The following is a 17,930-nucleotide window of genomic DNA, read 5'->3' as shown; positions in this document are numbered from 1 at the left end:
CAGCAGTAAGAAAGCCTCTTGACACCACCCTCACCTACCCCAAGTAGTCAGCACAAAGGAAGCATTCCCTTCCCAGTCTGCAGGCAAGGTGAGCTGCAGGCTTTCTTGACCACAAGCCAGCAGCATGGGATAGGAAAAATCATTACCCTGAGCCCCCACAACCAAAGCAAGGGAACCAAGAAACCCCCAGAAGAGCATAGCTCCAAATGCAGTCCTGGACTGCCCTGCAACACCCATCCTGCTCTCTTGCTAAGGAGCATAAAGTAGCTGCTCTTAGCCTAGCCCTTTTAAATTGTGGAGCCAGCTGGGATCAGAAATTCCTGTAGTGTCCAGGTGGACCTAGCCTAGCAGTTTAACATCTTCCATTACTGTCACCTGGCTCTGAACCCATCACATTTTGCTTGCACCCTTTGAAGAAAACCACAGGGCAGGAGCTGAGTTTATGTCAAGAGATGGGTCTGTATTCGTATCACTAAGCTGAGAGGACCTCATCTGTGCAATTTACTGTAGAGCCCCAGGAGGGTCTTCAAAATCTTTTTTCTCACCCGGAGTTCTTCCCACCGTTGGCCCATCCAGAAGATCCACCTGCTTTTCCCCATGTACCCTACTGCTGCTCTAATTGCTCATTACCTGGCACAAGTGCAAGAAGCTGAGTTGCAATGCTCTTTTGCTTTTTTAAAGGTGCCACTGCTTCAAATGCCAGACACAAGGTGTTGATATGTAAGTGTAGAAATAACCCTTCACATGAAACCTGTGGAAAACTATGGAGTTCAGGAGGCTTTGCACACTTAAAAGGAGGTGATTCCCCTGAAGCATTCCTGTCTGTGGACTACAGACCTGTTTGCACTGTGGTTGTGTGGCGATAGCTGCAGGACTATTCAAGCCCTGGCTGCTAGGTGGCAGGACCATACGCTCTGTGGGACCCCCACTCCAAAAGCTGACAGGTAGGCCCCTAAGATGGACCTGAAACACAGGAGCTTCTGTGATCCTAGAGGCTGCCTCTGCCTGCCAGCACCCATTGCCTGCCTGTAACTGCAACATCTCATGTAGAGCCTTCTCCCTAGGCACACATCAGGCTACAGCACCCACACTGAGTAGAAGTCTTATTGTCTATCTTTCCATGCAAATGTTTCTGCATTCATGCAGTGGCAGTATGAATGTCTTTACACTGTTGCAGAAGTGATGCACCTGTAGTTGGTGCGTGCCTTTTTATGTCTTTTTGCAGTGGGAGGACTGGCATAGCCTGTGCCATCATGTTCTTTTGTAATTTGTTTCTTTGGACTAGATCATCACACACATCCCAGCATGATGTGTGGGTTAGATGAGTAGCATTTCTAGTCTTGACCCTTAGTAATACACTTCCATTGGTGACCATCCACACTTCTGCTCTCAGCAGACCCTCCAGCTCCTGGACGTCTGCACAGCAGGCAGTGCGCTCACCTCTCCAGCCAGACATGGGCAGTAGCGAAGTCCAAGGGAAGCATTTTCTCTGGTTTCCCACTTTAGCCCACAACCTGTCTTTCCTCTACAGCTGTATAGGATGTCATGACCCCAGCTGGGTGAAGGACATCACTGTGCCTACCCTGCACGGTGCTTATTTCATGCACCAGCCAGGAGGGCTGTTCCACAAAGTACAAGACCTTTTCACCTGCTCTGCACTGCAAAGAGGAAGCAAATGGATCTCGACAGGCTGCCTGCGTGGCTGCTGTTTGAGCAGCACGCGTGAACCAAATGTGCTTGTTCCAGCGCCCGCCTGGGCACCAGGCAGCCACAGTAGAGAGGCACCTGGGAGTAACATTTGGACTTTGGCAGGGAGGGAGGCTTTATCTCTGTAGATGCTGGGCATTGTGCCAAGACAGCTTGCCCAAATCTCACAACCACTGTGTGACTACTGAATGGTTCATTTGACTGAGTTACCTGCTGATAATTGGGTAAACAATAACAAAATATCAAAGTACTTTGGAGCTATAGAGAGATAGTTTTCATTACACTTTAACCCACCAATACTTTGTTTATGCTGACAGGAAAAATGTCTACAGGTACTTGAAGAATAACTCTATGTGAAACAACACTGGGAATGCTGTAGATCCATGAAGCAATATCCATGCTGAAAGCAGTTTCAAGGTACGCACACATACACTTGACAGCCATGTTGGATGATGCGGAGATGGGAGGCAAGTGAAATGAGCCTCAAATTAAAGGAAATTAAGTGCTTTGTTTGAAAGAAGTTGTTGGAGGCAAAGCAGCCTGTCTGAGAGGAAACGGGCAGGTCTCTCTTCTTCACAAATCTCTTCCTCATCCATTCAACAGTTCTCACACATCACAATGACTCAGCTGTAAGCACCAATTTAGCTAGCACCCAAGATCACCACAAACAGTACATGCAGAGGATGAAGGTGGGTGAAGCAAATGTCTCTGTAGGCCACTAGCCTGAAGCTGATCATGACCCCAGCAAGCAAACATCTTCCTGTGACATCCATCAGGAAAATCCTCTCCTCCTAACAATTCTGAGACTGGGAGACTGGGGCAGACATAGCAGCAGTGTAGGGGTTGCCCTGGCTGTAGAAAGTTCTCTAGAGACCTGTGGGAAGAAAAGGACGTATTAAGCACCACCACCAAGAAGTGCCAGGAAAAAGAGCACAAAATGCCCTGCACATTGTGGGCCTGCCTCTGACAAGGTTGCTGTGTGTCTGGCCTGTACCGTGCACCGTATGTGGTACAAAATGGCAGTGCATGGAGGAGTGACTCAGTCAAAACACTCCTCCACAGAAGCTGGACAGCATTTGCAGACAGCAGGGATATCTGCACCAAGTATCCCAGGGATGAGGGGTGCTGGCTGCACAGTAGGCAGGAGAGGCATTTAGCAGTGCCACCTTCTGAACAGAGGTCCAAAAAGAGAAGGCGCATGTGGCAAGCCTGTAGGAGTTTCTACAGAATGATGACAGATTTTCTTCAAGCTTGTGTTTTATTTTAGAAAAAAAAGAGGCAAAGCTACAACACTGGTGCCTTTTATTTGAATATCCCTAATACATACATCCAATGAACTTAAAACCAAAGTTCCTGGGGAAGATGCAGAGGAGGGGATTTCAGCCTGGCCCTCCTGGATTTTCACATGGATGGAGAGGACAGACCAGCCCTGCCTACTCTTAGGGTCTGAAAACCAAAGTGAGTACACAGAAAACTCTTGGACGCTACTGTGACATGAAAAGGACTGTGGTTTCCCAGAGGGAAAGGTCTGAGTGACTAGTCTTACTAATTTTCCTCCCTTGTAAATCCCCAGCATGTCTGCCAGGGTGGTGGGTATATTTGGAATATAATTATTTTATCCTGGTAAAAATGAGAAATATTGAAAGTATTCCTAATTCCAGGGCTTTTGCCCAAAGTATGTCACAAACTGTGAGGCAGAGCTGAGAAGTGAACCCTTGTGTCCAGGAATGAGGGAACTTTACAGGGAAAGTGGTAGGGTCCTAAATGCTGGCAGCACAGAGACCTCATGTAGCAGTGCAAACTCCCATGAACTCCACTTTCACCAGCTGGAAGTGCCTAGAGCTACATGAACTTCCATGAACTGCCCTGGCAATATCTGAGCTGATGCAGGAGTTTGGGCCAGCAGATCAGTGACAGGCCCAAACTTGTTGGCAATTCAGTTTTTCCACCAAAGTATCAAGTATGGGTCTTTAAGAAGTGAAATGAGATTTAAAAAGAACTAGAAAATTATTGTGTCTATGCAAAAGAGAGAGGATGACTTAAGAACTCATAAAGGAAGCTACAGAAACTTTTGCAAGGGATGGAGACCCTCACTAGCACCTCTGAGCGAAGGGGAAAACTCACATAACACACTGCTGCGCAGCAAACCCAGCACACTCCAACCAAGCACCTGGTTCACCCAGGCCCCTTGCTAATTCCCACCAAGTCTCACATCCCCTATCCTCAAAACACCTTCTGCTCAGTTGGATGAGATCTGTCTGCCTGTAAAAGTGCCACAGCTCAGGAGAGAAAAAGGGATATAGCCAGACTGAGCAAGCTGAGCCACAGCCCTGAGGGTCCTTTCTACCTGCCACTGCTGTTGGGACCTCACAGGTACGCAGCCCCTGCCTGGACTAATCTTGGGCAGGAAGGCTCCAGCTCTTTTTGAAGTCCTTGCAACACACCAGACATGCCCTGCACCTTTAGCCTTTCCAGAGGAGCAATTCCTCATAGTGGAGTCAGACATCAACAAACCAGGAACTTGTGCATGCCACCTTCCAGTAGTAGGTTGGGTGGGCTTCTTTGGTCATTGCAAGGACTACTTGCCAGATTCCACTAACCTATACCCAGCCCCTCACAAGTGCAGCTCTGTTTCAGCTTGGGAAGCCATTCCACAGAGATAGTCTCAAGTTCTTGATTTCTCTGTTCTCTACCTACTTGTCTCACTCTTTCTCTCCTCTAGGAGACTTTGAAGAGATCAGACTCCCAAGGTCTAATCCCTTTTTCTTATGTCTTTATCTTATCTCTCCCAGCAAGTCCTTTCTTATATATTGTGATGAGACACACTAGAGACCTTTCTGCCCTTGCTAAAGAAGTATTTTACACTTTCCTCTCTTGTGAGGCCAGACATGCCTAGGGAGAGAGACTGAGGCAATTGCTGTGCACTGAGAACACGTCAGCATGTTCTTTGGCACATCACATTATCAGTGTGAACTCCACTGATAATGTCAGGAAGACTTCAGGAACCAGCGGTGAAAGTGGCTCACTCCACTGAAAGCTTGTACAATTAATACTGAAGAATAAAAAAACCCAAATGCCATTGAAGTACTGGTAAGATGCCCTTGTGATAGTGAATTTCTGGGAGCACCTTAGTAGAAGAGTGTGCCCCTAGTGTGATCTCTTTAACAATGATCTTTAGGATAAACAAAACAAATTTTATGAGCACATTATAAATTTCTTAACCTCTGTTGGCCTCTTCAGTTGTCTGAGACAATGCGTGTCTTCAATGACCAATTAGAGAAGTCCTGGTTTCTTAACACAGGGCAGTCTAGCAAATGATTGACGAGTAACATTGACTAACTCAGCCACATGATCCAAAATCTGCTATTGACATAACATAGCTAACATAGCTGTTCAGTATATAAACTCAGGCTCTGGCAACCAGAGTCACTCCCTCGGGAGCTGCAGAAGCAAATGGAGCTCCTGGGAGCAGCCACTGTTGTCCTCCTGGTTTGCATTGCTTGCCTACTCTCCTTCACAGCATGGAAAATGAGGTCTGGAACGGGGAAGATGCCGCCAGGACCAGCTCCCCTTCCCATCCTAGGTAATCTGCTGCAGGTGAAACCAAAGAACTTGTCCAAAACCCTCAAAAAGGTAAGGTCACTTTCTTCTCTCTCACTTTCTTCTGTTGGTGAGAAATGTGTGTGGGACAACCTGTGGCTATAGCTTGATGAGCAGCAATCCCAGAGGAGCAGAAAAGTCATGGAGATCTCAGCTGCTCCCCCTCACTGCTGTTGCCATTGTTGTTCAGGTCCTGATAGCTGGGAACCCTCTCCACACCCACATTTATCATGAGAGGACCAAATCTGGACATTGCTGGTTGCTGAGGCTGCACTGCCTGCAGTGGGATGAAGCAGCAAGGACACTTTTCAACTTCTCCCTATCTGCTCTATGGCCATGTTCTTTCTTATATGTTGACAGCTCAGTGAAGAGTATGGACCAGTGTTCACAGTGCACCTGGGCTCTGACCCAGTGGTGGTGCTGCATGGACATGATGTGGTGAAAGAAGCCTTGGTTGATCGTGCAGATGAGTTTGCTGCCAGAGGACACATGGCAATAGGAGACAGGGCTAACAATGGATTAGGTATGTTTGCTGACTGAGCTCCTTCTGAGGAGAAGGGAAGGGCTGAGGGTGCGTTTGGTAGATTAGAGATGGAGCGTACCATGCATGAGGGAAGACTGGTGAGTCAGTGGGTCCCACCTGGATAAGGGAAGACAGAGTGGGCTTCCACCACACAAAGAGAGTAGCAGAGAAATGGAGCCGGATTGATCTGAGTGATGGGCAGTGAAAGAGCAAGAGCAACAGCCACCAGCTGCAGCAAGGGAAATTATGTGCAGATATGAGTGATGAATTGCTCACAAGGAGATTGGGTATGTGGTGGAGAAGGCCAAAAGCAGGCATTTGGACTACAGAACCTCCAGAGATTGCTTCCAAACCACAGTACTCTGTGACACTACCGTGTCAGTGCTCTCCCAGGGAAGAGGGTTCACTGTCACTGTGAGCCTCTGTTCATCATCACCCAGCACACCCAAGCCAAGTCTTCCCTCTTCCTTCTTCCTCTGCAGGGATTGTTTTTAGCAACAATGAGGAGTGGTTACAAGTCCGGCGGTTTGCTCTCAGCACTCTGCGCAACTTTGGAATGGGGAAGAGGAGCATTGAAGAGAGGATCCAGGATGAAACTGAACACTTGCTGGAAGAGATCAACAAAACAAAGAGTATGGTCCATTTTTAATATAGCTTATGTTTGCAAAAAGAGGACTGTATTAAGGGAGACCATGTCTTTAGCATAGAATTGAAGTTCCCATGTGTTTGGTCCATGGACCAGCTACCCCTCTTTACAAAGCAATAAATAATTCCTTGATCGCACACTGTTCATTTTGGAGGACCCTTCTGTGTCATTCAGAGACTGTGATCTGGTGTTTCCACTAACAACCAGAGGTCAGGTTACCCACAGTAGCCATAAGTAGCCATAGTTAGGTTTGGTTTGGTTTTATGGTTTGTAACTTTTCTGAAATCACAGGAACACCTTTTGACCCAACCTTCATGCTGAGCTGTGCTGTCTCCAATGTCATATGCTGCATTGTCTTTGGGAAACGATATGACTATAAAGACAAGAAGTTCCTGTCCCTGATGAACAACATGAACAACATCTTTGAGATGATGAACTCCCACTGGGGACAGGTACATTCAGTAGCCATTTCACAGTGGCAACATCCTCCCAGGGTAGCAGGAGGTCTCTCTTGCAATGAAGTCCCATTTCAGTCTTCTGACTAGGACACCATCAATGCTCTGCTGCACAGGAGGGAATTCATTCAAGAGCAAGAAGCACCCTCACCAATGGAGTTGGCTTTGCCAGCTAAGTGCAGCTTCCCCCTAGTCCTGAATACCCTTCTCCACCTCTAAGGTTCATACTGCTACTAAGCAAGCCCTTACCACCCTGTCAGACTGCTCAGCCTCATAGTCTTTCTGCTTGGTTCAGTTGAGAGGGTTGTGGCCTTCCTAGGCTTTTTGCTAATATCAAAGGATGGGCAATGGTCATGCAAGGGACCTTCCTGTTTCTTTCCTTCCAGCTCTACCAGATGTTTTCAAAGGTCCTGGATTACTTGCCTGGCCCACACAACAACATTTTCGCAGAATTTGATGCTCTAAAAGCCTTTGTGTCAGAGGAGGTGAAGATGCACCAAGCCTCCCTAGATCCCAACTCCCCTCAAGATTTCATTGACTGTTTCCTCAGCAAAATGCAGGAGGTAAGGAGACAGCATACAGCCCCAGCTCATACCCAAACACACCTACACCGAGCCCCTTCCCTCTCCGAAGTAACACAGACATTGGGATGACCCCTTCCCAGGCAGCTGGGCTGTGCAGTGGGAAGACACCAATGATACCTCAGATATTGCCTGTGCTAAAGCTTATAGCTCTGGGTCTGCATGCTCACCAGCCACTACCTGCAACTGCTTGGACAGCAAGACCTTCATCTGCTCACACAGATACATTTGCAGTCTGGTCTTGTAGTTCTTTTTCTGGCAAGCAGTTGGCACAGCAAGGGCAAACAGGCAGCTACATACCATTCCGTGCACAGCTTGAAAGAAGGTTGCTTTGGGGTTGAGCTTAGTGCACAAAGATAGCATTGCAATGTCCCAGATGGCTGCTGCACCTTAGCAGAGAAATGCAACAGCTCTAGATGAAAAGGAAGGCCTGGGATGACACAAGAAAGGGCCACTTTTCTCAGCTCAGCCAGAGAAACAGGCCAGCCTTTTCTCTAGGAGAAAGAGCATCCCAATTCCAGTTTCCACATGAAGAACCTGATAACCAGCACCTTTGACTTGTTCATTGCTGGAACAGAGACAACTAGCACCACTATAAGATATGGGCTTCTGCTTCTTCTCAAATACCCGAAGATACAAGGTACCAGTCTGTGACCTCTTCCTGTCTAGCTATTCCCCTGGCCTGGGTGCGTGTCTACCACCACACTCTTCTCCCAACATTTCTCCTCTCTCTCTCATATTTTACCCAAATGGGCAAAGTCCTTACACTGTCATTCCCCAGGGTGGCCATTAGAGATCCCTCAGCCTCACTGCATCATCATCAGCTGCACTCTCCTCACAGCCAGGGACTTGACCATGTCCACGTCTTTATCTCCTAGTACTCCTATTTAGTCAAGTCACTAAGAGGACATTCTTTGCACGGGCTGCAGTGGACCTGTGTTCTAGTCACTACTAACACCAACTTTAATTCTCCTGTCATTTGTGATTTGTGGACAGCTTAGGGAAACCTGTTTAGGTAGGCTTGGTTTTATTTACCAATTTTATGGTTTGTGCCTCTCACGGCAGAGAAAGTTCAGGAAGAGATTGACCGGGTAGTAGGACGATCACGAAGACCTTGTGTGGCTGACCGGACCCAGATGCCCTACACGGATGCGGTGGTCCATGAAATCCAGCGCTTCATCTCCCTCGTCCCCCTGGCTCTCCCTCACACTGTGACCAAACACACCCGCTTCAGAGGATACGTCATTCCCAAGGTTAGTGGGCAAACTCCCTCAAGTTCAACAACAAGGTGGCAGCACATTTGCTCTTAGGGTGTTAGTTACAAGCCAGAAGCTAGAAAAGCTGTGGCCTGACCTTGCTGTCACCCAGCCCTTCATGAAGGTGTTATCATCAGGCTCCTGTAGTTCACTTGCAATCCCTTTGTTGTCCCAAATGGATATCACCTTGTTGCCTCTCCATGGGCCAAGACTGGAAGTAGCTCTGCCCCACACCTTTGCTCCCTTGCTCTGCAACTTTACCTATCTGCAGAAACACAGTGGGTTCATAAAAAAAACAGAGTAGTGACTCCTCACACAAAAGGCAGCAAAGCCACGGAACTGCCTAACACCATCCAGGAGAGCCTGTGCACATGATTGGAAGCAAAGTCAGTTGGTAGTTATTGGGCACAGAAAGCCCCTGAGCCACAAAGTGCTGGAGGTTATGTTTGCTTTCACAGGAACAAGCATAACCCATTTGCCTTGTTCTTATGCACTTCTTGAGGCAGTTGCTGCTGGCCACTGCCAGAGGCAGGCTGATGGGCTAGAGCAACCCATGACCTGGCCTGACCCACTGCAGCAATGCTGATGTTACATCCTATCTTACGGGTGACCTGTACAGCAGGGGAACAGCAGCACACAAGCTGTTGGCATTTTGATTTTCAGCTGTCTGTGTAAAATCAAAAGGCAGGATCTGGGGAACTGCTCAGCTTCCAGCTGAGGGCTCTTGTGTCATCATTGCTGGAATATTTATATTCTCCCTCCCCATCAATGGCTGGCCAGGAAGAGGGAAGGAGGAGGATCATGGCAGGAGAAATTTGTCAGGAGAGGGGAAAAGAGTTTCATTTCCACAACCTTGTGTGCTTTTGCCTTTGGGGGCTCGCAGAAAAGTAGGAACATAATGCAGCTACAAATTCATTATTGTGAAATACTAAGAAAGAGGAAGAATTATGTGGGGTGTTCCCAGATCACCAGAGTAAGGTGAGGATAAATGGTCTGAAAGTGAGAGGGAGCATTCAGGAAGAGCAGCCAACAACTGTCCCTGGTGTGACATCTAGCAGGGTCTTACTAAAGCTGCCTTCCCAAAGGAAGGGTCCCCAAAGGGAAACCAAAGGCACCGGTAGGGCTGAGCTGGGAAGCTCAGTCTTAACTTGGCAGGCAGTTGGATTTAAGTGATCTAACTTAACCTCCCCTTCATGTTCTACTCTTCTTGTGTTACCTCAGGGCACCACAATCTTTCCCATCCTCAGCTCTGTCCTCCATGACAGTAAAGAGTTTCCAAACCCAAATGAGTTCAATCCTGGACATTTCTTGAATGAGAATGGCACCTTTAGGAAGAGTGAGTTCTTCATACCCTTCTCAGCAGGTAAAGCACAGGCTTTCTTTCTCTTCCTCTCTCTGTCCACCTCCTCCTCTGGAGACCACCCTGCCTTTCCCTATAACACACACTCCCTCTTGCCAGCATGGTCCACAAGTGCTTCTGTGGGGCTCACTATCCTCTGGAGAACTCTTCCCTGCTGCTCCCTTTCCCAGCTGCATCTCCCATCTCATTTGGGCCTGGTGGGTCCCCAAACCTCCTAAGAGTTGCCGATGTAATGATGTGAATCAGATCCATTGACACTTTCTAAGATACCTGTCACCTTCCTTATACTTAATCAACCTGTCTTTCTGTGGTAGCTCCACTTTTCCCCAGTACCTCTTAAGTACAGCTCAGGGTACATGCAACCAACTCACCTACCAATAGCCCCAGCCCTCTGTTTTCTCACACGTGCCTTATATCACCATGGTCTCTCTCATCTTGCCTCCTGTGATACCCCCTCCACGTTTAAGACTTGACCTACTCCTGTTCTTCCTTCACACACCCAACCAAACTACCAAGGGGCTTTCTCCAACAAACTCTTCTCTTGCAAATGTCCTTAGTAACCCTGACAGTCATCTCACTGCTGCGGCTGTGCCTGCTAAAGCTGCGCAACACATCTGCTTAGTGCAAACTCTGGCAACACCTGTTGAGTGCTATTTGCTGGTTTTGCTTTCAGGGAAGCGAATATGCCCTGGAGAAGGCCTGGCACGCATGGAGATATTCTTACTCATAGCCACCATCTTGCAGCACTTTACCTTGAAGCCTGTCATCGACCCCCAGGAACTCAACATAACCGCAACGCTGAGTGGAATAAGCAACGTACCTCCTGCCTACCAGCTCCGTGCTCTCCCTCGCTGAAAAGCACAAACTCTCTCTCTACAGTGTCCTGAGCCTGGCTACTCCGTTACATCTCCCTTACCAAAACCAATGGCAGGAGCATTGGCCCACCTTTCCAAAGCCTCCAAGAAGGCAGCCCAAAGACAGGTACATGCACAGAATAGACAACTTCAAAGCTTCCCAGAACTGCTCTACCACATTGCAGGGAGGCCCTGGGTGACATTGCAGCCTGTTGCACTGTCCACGGGCTCATTGAGCACAATGGCTGCATGAAACAGCTGATTTTCTCAAAAACACAGTTCCCATGGCTGCCCACGACCTGCTTCTCCTGCAGCACATGTCCTACTAAGAGCAGCATGCTTTGCAGATGGATAGTGCTGCATGTGTGTATGTTAGTGACCCAATAAAGAAAAATCGATTTATGGGGGTCTGAGCTGTTATTTTCTTTGGGTTGGGGCAGTGCCCACATCTGCTGCTCCACTGCAGACGTCTACAGCGCCTGCGGCCAGTGCCCTGTGAGAAGGGCTGTTCCTCCTGGGGCAAGAGTTCTGCCTGCTTCAGCCGCTAGACCCACTGCTGCTGCCTGCAAGGAGCCCCTGGCCAGTTGCAGCACTACACGAGTTGGGAAGGCTCATGGTGTGGGAGGTGAAGGGGGTCCTGTGGCCTGGGGGCTATCAGCAGCCCTATCTGCTGTTCTTAGGGCTGCCAATCCTGCTACCCACAGCCAAAGGACAGCTGCAGCATCCCTCCTGGAGGAGAGCGCTCCCATACCCCACAGTTCAGAGGCTGAAGTTCCAGCTGCCTTCATCCCATTGGTGGGACCTGTGGCTGCTCCTGGGGACTTCTCTCATTTCTCAGGCACTCTATGGCCCAGCATTTCCACAAGCTAGGAGCACCTTCCCTATGGCTCCTCTCTGTCCTCCTCCCACCATCTCCCCAGGCCTTCTGCTCTCCTCGAGAGACCAGTTGTCAGCACAACCCCACCTGTCATTGTGGCCACTTGGCATCCTCACATGAGTCAAGATGGAGCTGCTGAGGAGATCTTTCCTCTGGATGGTGTCTCCTGCCTGAATCACACCCCACCTCGCAGCTGAAATGCCAAGGTACAGAGGAGAGAACAGTGCAAGTGAGAGGACATTGCAGGTAAGGAACTGCTGAGAACTAAGGTAAGTTGCCATCACGAGGGCTAAGTTCTGCAGCTAGAGTTGCATTTTTCTTCCAGTTTTCTTGGGCATATCATTTCATCTCACTTATGTTCTGGACTCCTCCTGCCAAATGAAAAGCACATCTCTGCCTTTGCAGGCTGTTGCAAGGAGCTCAGGCACCTGACAGGGACTCCAACCAACTCTCTGGCTGTTCTTTTCTACCATCATCATCACCGCAAGGTTCTTTATTAAAATGAATTAATTTAAATTTAGGAGGACAGCAAAACCATCTCTCCCAGAGAGCTTGGGTACTCCAGGGGAATCTCATTTTGCTTCCATGTCTCAGAGGCATCATTGCGAACAAGTTCTTTCCCCATATAGAATCTCTTTGTCCTGTCCTTCACAGAATTTCACGTATGCACAAAGAGGAAACTCTCTTGTTCATAAACTGCAGCTGTGTGACCCCTAGCGTCCAGGAAAAGGCTAGTGTCTGTTATTTCTGGTCCCAGCCACTATTTGGTGCTTTGCTTTCAGTGATAGGGCGGATGGTTTTCATAAATGGATTCCACCACAGATGGCTCTCTTCTGGGCTTCTTCACCCTCATGGGCTTTGGTTGGTTTTGGATGTCTGGTTTGTGGTGTTTGTCTGCATCTTCATTTACATAGACATTTGTTGTTGCCTGCATCATGGTCATATAAAAGTCCTAGGAGCAAAATATAATTTCTGTGATGGTTGTCACAAGGTACTCGGAGATCTTGTGAGTACTGCAGAGAATACAGTATGCAAGAATTCCCACCTCTCTTTGGAAATGTTTGCTAGTATTTTGAAGAAAATACCATATTTGCTCACATGTCAGATTCATCCCTCTTCCTCCCTCCATTTTTGTTCATGCAGGATGCAGCTCTAATGCCTGTGTACTCTGAAACAATGGCAAACCATTGCTGGCCTTTCATCTGGGATTGCACCAAATGGACACACATGCAACCAAAACCAGCAGTCATGAAGGAGCCCCAGATAAGCATGGGGAGAGACCTTACCATGAGCTTCTCTGTTAGTCTAGGGCTACCCTTAAAGCCAGTCCTGCATTTAGTAACTCACTCAGCAGCATGTGTGCTATGTTGAGAATCATTTTAAAGATTACGTACGTCTGGAGGTCTGGGAGGGGATGATTCATATTCATGTTCTTCCTGCCCATTGGGATGTTGATTCATCTGAAACAATGAACAAAACAGTGACAAACAACATCTAGCTACAATTCACAAACAACTGCATAAGCAGCACAGGGCAGTGATAAAACGTTCTGTTACTAAACAGCTCCAGAACTCAGGACACAGGCGATAAATAACTGCCCAGGGGATAATATTGGGGATAATATCCAACATATTCTAAGCTGGATGCCAAAATGCTCTTTCATTTGGAACAATCACAGGCTCCCCTTGATGCCTGCCCATGAGAATGACCTTGCAGAGGGGAAACCTCTATGCCTGAGTATTGCCCTTACTAGAATATCCAATATCTGTCTGGTCTTTTAACACATGGGAAAAACCTCACTTTCACATTTACACCCAGAAAAAGAAAAAAAAAAAAAAGATAAAAAAATTATGATGTTAACCAACAACAACTATAGGGAAGTCATCTCCCTGGGTACTGTTACACCTTTCTTTCAGAAGTAAGGAAAGATCCGTGCAATTACTAGAGCTGGTTAAAAACATCTGTAAAGTGGCAGGGGAAGGAAAGGGCCCTTTCCTTCAATGCTGGGCTGTAAGAGTGCTTCATGGCTTTCTTCCTCCATGGGCAGGTTGACTATCTCTTCGGTGATATGGGTGCTTTTTCAACCCAGAGGAAGGAAGCATGGCGCTACAGAAACCCCTGACTCTACTCCAGCAGTGAGGAGGTAGGCAAGGTGCAAAGACCCACCCACCCCATGGGCTGGAATACAGAAAAAAAAGGTGACCAAGCTATACATACTATGAAACATCTTGGAGCATTTTGGGTGCTAAGTAACGCCATTTTGGAGTGAGAGGATCCCTAAATGAATGATTTCCTGTGGGAAATGACAGAGAAATCCCCTGGAGAACAGTGGTGATAGATTCTTAATTCCCTGCTAGTTAACAGATAATTTAGAGATGTGCCTTCAGTATTTTCATATGAAATTCTCTTTTATCGGTATGAACCTGCACCTCCTAAGCTGAGGTCCAGCTTTTGAGAAACAGAGCAGAGACAGTCTGAGTGCCTAGAGATGTGGTCCTGAACTTCCTGAGAACTTCAGAGGGTGTTGAATCAGGTTTCTGATGTGGAGGTCTAGGCTTGGAAGTAGCAAGGCACCCAGGAGATGGAAGGTAGTCACCTGATTCCAGCTGTAGGTCTTCCACTGGAGAACACAGACCACCACCAAGATGACTGCAAGGACCAAGGCCAGGAAGCTGGGTATCCCTGCGGCTACTCCAACCACCCAGGGCTCATACTAATTCACAAAGACAGACAGTCAGGTCAAATGCATGCAGTGTGATCCTTTAACTCTGTGCTTAGTAGCTGAGTGACTGGTACCATACAACAGCAAGAAATGCCAATGTGAGGAACAAAACTGCAGTCCTGGATCAAAACAGTGGTGTCCAGCCCAGCTGTACTGCACACTGAGACAGACAGGGGAAGCAGAGATTTCATTTCAGAGGGAAAATGTTCCGCATAATCAAATGGATTAAATAATGAAACAAACTCTTACCCTAGAAGAACAATCTGCCTGGACAGTTATGTTTCCAGATGTACGTGCAGAAATCTAGAAATAAGATGGTTATAGAACCTTTACAAAAAAGTGTTTCATACAAAGCCAGCAAGGAGAGAGGCTAAGTGAGCAGTTGTGGTTGGTAACACATGGAGCACCCAGCTGCACCCTGAGGTTGTGGCCTCTACTTGCCAGTCATAAGCAAGAACCCAAACTCTGGTTCTTCCAACAATGGCTTTGACTGAATGGAAGGAATGTACATTTTTCCTCAAAAAGGGGCTTGAGGCTGGGAAAAAAGCATACACGAGATAAGCACAAATACATGCCAGAGAAAGCTGTATTCAGAAGGAAAAGCAGCACAGAGGGAAGTGGGAAGCCCCAAGAAAAGATGTGCTTTTGCAACAGTCTGTTCTCTGTCCTTGCCACGACGCTGGAGGCAGCTGCCTGCACAGCCTTGCCTGGAGGATCAGTCAGCACCTTGGCTCACAGATGCAAGGCATGCAGCGCAGGGCACTGCAAACCTGTGGTACCCCAAACTAAAACCATCTGTTTTTTTCTAGCCATTGCAAAATGTACACCCAGCTCCAAATGACAAGGTAGCTCCAGCAAGGAGAAAGTCCATCACCCAGGCAGTGATGACAGCATGTGCCTCACTTGTTATCCCCTCTGCCAGGCTGACCCACCATCTCAAGCTGACATTGCTGCAGCTGAGAGCCACAGGACCCAGCATCCACCCCAGGCAGCCAGGGGAGCAGCCTCTGTGTACAGGCCAGAGCTCAAGAGCTGTACACATCTCCTCAAAGGCCACAGGCCAGCCAGGTCTCCTCTGGCTCCCACAGCTAACAGATGCTCTGTTTAGTCGAGAACAACTACGAACAATACCCACATCTACATCCACCGTTCAGTAATTCAGTAGCCGGAAAAATTGCCCTTCCCCGTTCTGAGGCTGGTTGTGGCTGGACTGATTGTCCTCAATGCCTGTAACTCAGCAGTAAAATGTTGTTGAACCCTGGCTGGGAAGATGCAAAACCAGAAACGGTCTGTGTGTCAGAACAGAGACTACATTTCACAATATAGCAAGCAGGAAGGTAGGATTAGAAAGCCCAGATCTTCACATGCCCACAACTTTTTGTGGGAAGATAGAGGAACCTCACGTCTTTTAGCAAAGAATTGGCAGTGACACGTATCTTAATTGAGTGTCAGGACACGTAAAGGGCCTTCTGGTCACTGCTGCGATGGCTATGGCCTGCTCCCCTCGTCACCCCCTCTCTCACTGGGAGAGAACAGAAATGAAATCTGAAACAACACTCACGTTCCCTTTGGTAAAGGAGCAGGAAGAAAGTTCAGCTGCATTACAGGCTTAGCAAACTCACCTCTCTCTGGATTTGCTCATTTCTAAATAAACAGGAAAACAGGCACAAATGCAGGAATCTGGGTACTTTAAGCATCTCACCTGTCTTTACTGCTATAATATAATGTCAGCAGCCTTAGGACAGTCTATCAGAAGATCCACATCAACACTCAGCCATAAAAGCAGAAATTTCTCTTCCAGATTCCCACCACCCTAACTCGTACAGGTAACATTGATACTAAGTAGTCAATTGATTTTCATCCTATGCAGTGTACTTACTGAATTTAGAGTTGTGTTGTAAAATGGTGAGAAAGATGTTGTCTCCTGCAGAGAAATAAAAAAAAATAAAAAAAAAAGAAAACCAGAACTGAGTATTAGCAATTGGGAGATGCCCCTGGCCAGGTGTGGGAGTGGGGAGAGGTGCTTCTGAAGTAACTGGAAATGATAGCATGAGAATATACTCATTTAAGCTGAACAGGGAAGGCACGCCAGTTACTCCAGAGAAAACAAAACCCATGCCCTGATACTGAAGAAGGTGATATGAGGTAACATGAACTGGTTCGTCTGAATTGTTTGTATCATGCAGGGCCTCTGAATAGTCAGGGCCTTGTCATTGAGTGCATTTACCCTGACAGCTCCCCAGTGAGAAAGGGTAAGGCTGTTTAACCCCATTGTGGCCCCGGAGCTGAAGTACAGCAGCAGCTTGTAATATAGCAAGGAGCTGCACCTGCAGCCTTTGAGCGCCAAACTATTCTATGTGCCTGCTCCTGTTGATTGAAGGACAGCTAGAAACACGTTAACTCCTTCTTGACTGGATTGTTTCTACACATAGAAAGGGAGGTATTCAGAAGAGTCTCTGCTAGATGAGAGACTTGGCTCAGCCCAAGTCCCGCAGTCTAGGAGCGGGGCACATCACTGGGTGTCGAGGACTATAATCCACAGCAAAGTCAAAGAGGGGATGAGTTATTGAAATATCCAGAAGACATCTTCCTATTACAGACTCCAGCCAGAGGCTTGTTTAGAAGTGTGGTCTTTATACACAAGCTGTGGACATTCCACTGGAAGTGTAACCTTTGAACAGCTTAGCTGGGGGCACTGCAGATTGTGGGAAATGCCTCTGAGCACGCAGACACAGCTGGGAATATCCGAGTGAAAAGGATCTCTTCTGAACTCCTCAAAAGTCCAGGGATTGCTGCACCCAGGCTGCCAGCTGGGAATGAAATATAGCAGAAACATTTCTCACCCAAATTTTCTACTGTGCCTTCTTTGAACTTCCTCACCGAAACACACCTTTGTGAACAGCTGACCTGTTAATGTTTGAGCTTGGATTTTCATATCTGCCTCTTCTCTGAAGCTGTAAAATTATTTTATTTCCTCCTCCTTGGTTAAAGACAGTGTACTTAATGAACTTCATGATTATTTCCAGGATTGTACATGCAGGTTAAATGAAAGTTTGAACAGAAAGAGCCATGTAAAGAGCACATTTACATATGGGCACCTTTCTGTGCTGAAGCTATTTGTAAAACTATATTTGTGTGAGCAACTGACTATTTACAAATTTAAGTTGCCAGCTAGGAATAGGTAGCCCTTGATTTGAGTAGAAATGTTTTTCTTAGTTTATTCCATCACAGTTCCAGATCAGGGTTAAATACTTAGTTTCTTAAGGTGGGACACAAGCAAACAGACTGTATGAAGTAAGCCCTTATTTAAAGAAAAAGCCTGGTTCTGCACTTAAATCTCTGACAGGTC

General features: G+C 47.4%; 1 protein-coding gene and 1 long non-coding RNA gene across 2 annotated transcripts; one reads left to right on the top strand and one right to left on the bottom strand.

Moving 5' to 3' along the window:
• Positions 1–5,126: 5,126 nt before the first annotated feature.
• Positions 5,127–11,384, top strand: LOC104630155 (cytochrome P450 2C19). Its single transcript, XM_010307431.2, has 9 exons — positions 5,127–5,340; positions 5,668–5,830; positions 6,313–6,462; positions 6,768–6,928; positions 7,318–7,494; positions 8,011–8,152; positions 8,578–8,765; positions 9,990–10,131; positions 10,802–11,384. The coding sequence occupies exons 1-9, from the start codon at positions 5,161–5,163 to the stop codon at positions 10,981–10,983; spliced, it is 1,485 nt and encodes a 494-aa protein (XP_010305733.1). The 5' UTR covers positions 5,127–5,160; the 3' UTR covers positions 10,984–11,384.
• Positions 11,385–12,342: 958 nt separating this feature from the next.
• On the bottom strand, positions 12,343–15,937 carry LOC142602501 (uncharacterized). Its single transcript, XR_012836244.1, has 3 exons — positions 14,456–15,937; positions 13,254–13,319; positions 12,343–12,811 (listed from the first exon to the last, which is right to left on the bottom strand). It is a non-coding gene; the product is annotated as an uncharacterized LOC142602501 (long non-coding RNA).
• Positions 15,938–17,930: the final 1,993 nt, after the last annotated feature.

This window comes from Balearica regulorum, chromosome 7 (genome assembly GCF_011004875.1).
Source record: "Balearica regulorum gibbericeps isolate bBalReg1 chromosome 7, bBalReg1.pri, whole genome shotgun sequence".
Classification (NCBI taxonomy): Eukaryota; Metazoa; Chordata; class Aves; order Gruiformes; family Gruidae; genus Balearica; species Balearica regulorum.
The sequence above is the reverse complement of the archived record's forward strand: the minus strand, read 5'-3'. Positions and strand labels throughout refer to the sequence as shown.

What these genes read in the sequence shown, in the direction of transcription:
- LOC104630155 (XM_010307431.2), top strand. Translation starts at nt 5,161, where the DNA reads ATGGAGCTCCTGGGAGCAGCCACTGTTGTCCTCCTGGTTTGCATTGCT. An exon ending in CAGGGCTAACAATGGATTAG is followed by an intron (nt 5,831 to 6,312) that starts GTATGTTTGCTG and finishes CTTCCTCTGCAG; the next exon opens with GGATTGTTTTTAGCAACAAT. An exon ending in GAGGATACGTCATTCCCAAG is followed by an intron (nt 8,766 to 9,989) that starts GTTAGTGGGCAA and finishes GTGTTACCTCAG; the next exon opens with GGCACCACAATCTTTCCCAT.